Genomic DNA, 4415 nt, shown 5'->3' on the forward strand with positions numbered 1-4415 from the left:
GGGCGCCGCGCTGCCCCTGCGCTGCCTCCCTTCCCCCCGCGCCCCGCCGCCGCCTTCCCGCTTTTGTTTGGCCCTGTGAGAAACACCGAGCGCTGCTGCTCCTCAGGGCTTCATACACATTAGTAAATCTTCACGGTGAAACTCTCCCCTCAGCCTTTGTCTTCGTTGCCTTAATGGTAGCTATAAATTACCGCTTTCCTTTCTCACTGGAGCATCAGGCTTCATTGCTTTTGAAATGATCAAAGTTATTCTCCTTTAAAATCCAGTGAGAAACAGCCTATTGTAGGGCAGGGACGTTCTCTGCCCGAGTCAAACTCCTCCATGAGTGCATAAAGCTGCTCCCTGTGCCCCCTCAGCACTGCACCCTGGCACCAGGCTCCTCTTACCACGAGAAAGTAATCAGAAATCAACACTTTGACCATCCCTATGATGTTATGACTAAACCACCACAGTCATAGTGGAAATTCTCCCATCCACAGCACTTTCCATTGAGGGTCCTTACAAATAACTATCCTAAAGGAGCAGAACAGCAGTTCCCCATCAAAGCGCTAACTGAACCGTCTCAAAAGCTGTTAAACACTCCTGGCACCTTCCACCCAAGACTTCTCTGAAGGAACTCGGGCAACATTTGTACGACTAAAACTCATATTGCTACCAGATACAACAGATAAAATCCCCTCCAAAGGAAAAAAAAAATAGTGACTAGCAAGAGTCACTTACCTGAAGCACCAAGGATTTCTGAAATAGCAAGTGCAAAGTTTTGTAAAATATAGCACAAAGCTTGTTGAAAGGCTGGAAGCTGCCAGCTTTTCACTACCACCCGGGCTACTGGCAGCTTATTTAGGAATGCCAGAGCTGGATCTAAAGATCTCAATAGGCAGCTCTGAAAATAAATAGGACAAATATTAATTTTATCTTAGTTAATACAATCTTTCCTTACACATAGCCTTCACAAAGCACTCCAAGATTTAACTAAAATTTAGCATACAATACTATGAAGAACAGAGCACAAGGGTCAGTACTGGCTACTAGAATCTTGATGCTGGTACAGAGAAGCTAAAAGTTGTTGAAGTTGAGCCTTAAAAAAAGTCTGATAAAAAACAAACAAAACCAAAAAACCCATAGGCAGTCCTGCAAGAGGGGGAAATCACATAATTTTATCACAAGGGGAACAGCTACTAGCCAATCTTTGCAAGAAGCATATGTAAACATATGTAAACAAGATACATACACAACTATACCAAAGATAGCAAAAAAATCCCCAACCACAAAAAAAAAAAAAAAAAAAACCAACCCCCCCGGGTTTTACTTAAGTACTAAATAACTTTTGAAGTCTTGAACTTCAAGGGGTAAGCATTGCTTTATGCTCTATATTCCCTGTCAAATTTTATAATTATAAACAAACATTTAGTTAAGCAAATCTATATCACTATTTCATTCCTACTTGAATATTGTGACAACTAGTGGGTCTGCAGGGCTGAGTAACAGGACACCACAATGACCCAAAACTTAATACAACTGAGGAGCCAGGAGAGTTTGTGATAGAAGCCCAAAACCAGGCAGCGGAAAAAAACAAAACCAACCAAAAATAGCAGTGCTAAGAAAGACAAAAGGGAAAAAGGAAGACAGACAAGAATACTTCAACATGCCTATCCAGTCTTGAACATTGGTTTTCTCTGAGATGAAGCACTCCAATCTTAGTATCCAAGGGTTTTCCAAATTACTAATCAGATTGTGGGGATCAACAGAAAATAACACAGCTTTAGCAATCAGCATTAAATTTGGCAATTTAACAATTGCTTTCAGTGGGAGCCGGACCAGCACAAGCATATGGCTTATCTCAAGCACAGATGAGATCTTGAGTAATTTTTCCAAAAGAACCTCTCATGTAATTTATATTCCTTGTTTAAGTCTTTTTACGCCACTGGCAGAAAATCTTTTCTGAAATAAACATCAGATTCCTTGATTATATTTTAAATGTGGTTGGATCTTTATCTTGAAATACCACTGTCCCTGAACTGAGCTAAGAACCTTTTCTGTTTATTTCAGGGCTGAATATAAAATGTTTCATGAATGAATATACATTCTTGAGTTAATAGAAATTTTCTTTTTGCCTCCACATGAAACTTTTCGGACAGAGCCCGGGGGGGGATGTGCAGCAATCTGACATCTGTGCTTCTCTAATAAAGGAGAAGAGCTTCTCAGATTGCCACCAGTTACAGTAAGCACATTTCTGGACAGTGTGCTGAGACCAGTGGATAGACAAACATTAGCCTGACTTGTGCTTAAATTCTCCTCACTGAGGCTAATGAACATTATCATCTATCAAATTACCTCAGACCTGACATATGGAAAAGTGCTGCGGAGCCAGCAGTTGCTCAACACACTCTACTTACCAAGACCTCCTTTTTTTGCTCCTTTCACTTGCAGGAAATAAGATTCAAGACATTTTCTGATGCAATAAATGCCTTTCAGAAATCACATTTACCTTGTAGCCTCATCAGAAGTCAGCTTCATTCAGAAATCACATTTACCTCGTAGCCCGGATGCTCGCCACCGGCCATCCTCGGAGAGCCCCTGCAGAGCAGCTGGGACGGGCAGACCTGCTAAGCCCAGAATAGGCGGCAGGCGGCCGGTTGGCTGCAGGGCAGGCCCGGCCTTGGGCCGGCGCAGGCCCCAGGCTGCGGCCTGCAGCCGGGCCCGTCCGCTCGCGGCTCGGCTCGACAGCGCCCCCTGGGAGAGCCCGGGCCGCCCGCCCGCTCCGGCAGAACGCCAAGCGGGAAAACGGGAAATATCCCTCCAACACAGACCAGGGAGAGGGGGGAGTCAGAATATCTCCGCGTAATCAAACTCCTTGCTGCCTTCCCTCAGTTTTTAATAAAACATCCTGTGATAATCTCATATAGATTGACAGCAGGTAAACCCCAACAATCTCAGGCTAGTCCTAACTGGATCCACTGTTCCTACGCTGAGGAAATTGCTTGCTGTATCCGTCAGCCTCAGAGCAAAAATGGCCAGAGCCACCGCTCAAAAGCGGGTCAGAATAAGCCGGTGTTTCTGGCCACAGCTAGAGACAGAAACTGCTTGTGACAAGGGAACACAGGGCAGGGAGAGGGGCTCGCTGAACAGATGCATACACAACACGTAATATGCAGAAAGTAAAAAAAATTTTTTTTTTTTTTTGGATAGCTGGACCCCATTCATCCATTCTGTAGGGACTGTTTTACTAAACACATCTGCACAGACATTTTCATCTACCAGTGTAAACTAGGGCTTATATTTCTAGCTATACATATTGCCCCATGTCAGAAGATGTAAAGGGAATGGGAAGAAACACGTTTACTCTCTGATGCCCATTCACAATGCAAATGACATACTAACATTAAGGTTACTCATCCATTAAACAAAAGGAGGTACTTAAACCTACACGTCAGGCTTCAAGAATGGACCCTGTAAAGAAAAAATCCCATATTCACAGCCAGGCAAAAAGATAACTAGCCAAATTATTGTTAGAGACTTTTGAAAATAGCACATTAATGCTACTTCTCATATTAAAAGTTAAGTTTTATTGCAGTTCAGCCAATATACTAGACCTAAGACTGTTCTATATGTCCAAGTTACACTCAGCATCCAATGGACTGGTAGCTTCATCATCAGGCACTATCCACCTATCACCTGGGAGCCACCAAACCCCAACCTGCATCCAACCGTTCTAGCTATCTGGGATATCAAAAAATATCAAAAATATTATCTTGCATATTAGGTGAGCATGTTTGAAAAAGTACTGAGCATTAGTTTAGGGTGAGCTACCCCATCCAAAATAAAATTAAAAAAAAAATAGCAAGAGAGAAAGGATTTTAATAGCATCAACTAATCAGATGAGGTTAAAGAAGTTAAGTCTGTCTAACACAGATATCCTCTGTGAAAAGTCCAGATCTAAGAAAGTAGTCAAATATAAGAGCTATAAATGCTTTTTCATTATTACACAAAGGAGCAATTTGGGGCCAGAAGAATGAGATGCAATCTCTATGTTTTAACATAAATACATAGAAATTTTAGAACAAAGTACATGTGCTTTATTTTCCCCTTCCAAGATTAGGGAACACACACACACACACACACTCTGCAGACTGAAAGGACACAGGCAGCTCAGCATGAGCAGTGGTATGGGCATCACCTATAGTTTTCTAATATTACTATGAGATCAAAACAGAATCTTGTTCTGATAAAAAGTAGTGACAAAGGTACGTCTTAGTTTAATAACGAAATAAATAGGACAAAAGTAAAAATAGTCAAAAATTTAATACATGTGCTATGTTTATAAATTATGGAAATAAAACTAATCACAAGATGTCACTAATTTGTAGGTAATAAAGAAAAGATGCTACAACATTGTATGAACTGAAAAAACTTGA

The 4415-nt window shown here is 41.6% G+C and overlaps 1 protein-coding gene across 1 annotated transcript in view; it reads right to left on the bottom strand.

Annotated features, from left to right (window-relative positions):
* Positions 1 to 2543, bottom strand: part of SCUBE2 (signal peptide, CUB domain and EGF like domain containing 2) — a 38031-nt gene extending 35488 nt beyond the window's left edge. The window contains exon 1 of the mRNA XM_026034741.1: positions 2489 to 2543. Coding sequence (XP_025890526.1) covers positions 2489 to 2501 — 13 coding nt within the window. The 5' untranslated portion in view covers positions 2502 to 2543. The remainder of the gene's footprint in view (positions 1 to 2488) is intronic.
* Between the last annotated feature and the right edge of the window lie 1872 nt (positions 2544 to 4415).

This window comes from Nothoprocta perdicaria, unplaced genomic scaffold (assembly GCF_003342845.1).
Source record: "Nothoprocta perdicaria isolate Ctin4 unplaced genomic scaffold, notPer1 scaffold_15, whole genome shotgun sequence".
Taxonomy (NCBI): domain Eukaryota; kingdom Metazoa; phylum Chordata; class Aves; order Tinamiformes; family Tinamidae; genus Nothoprocta; species Nothoprocta perdicaria.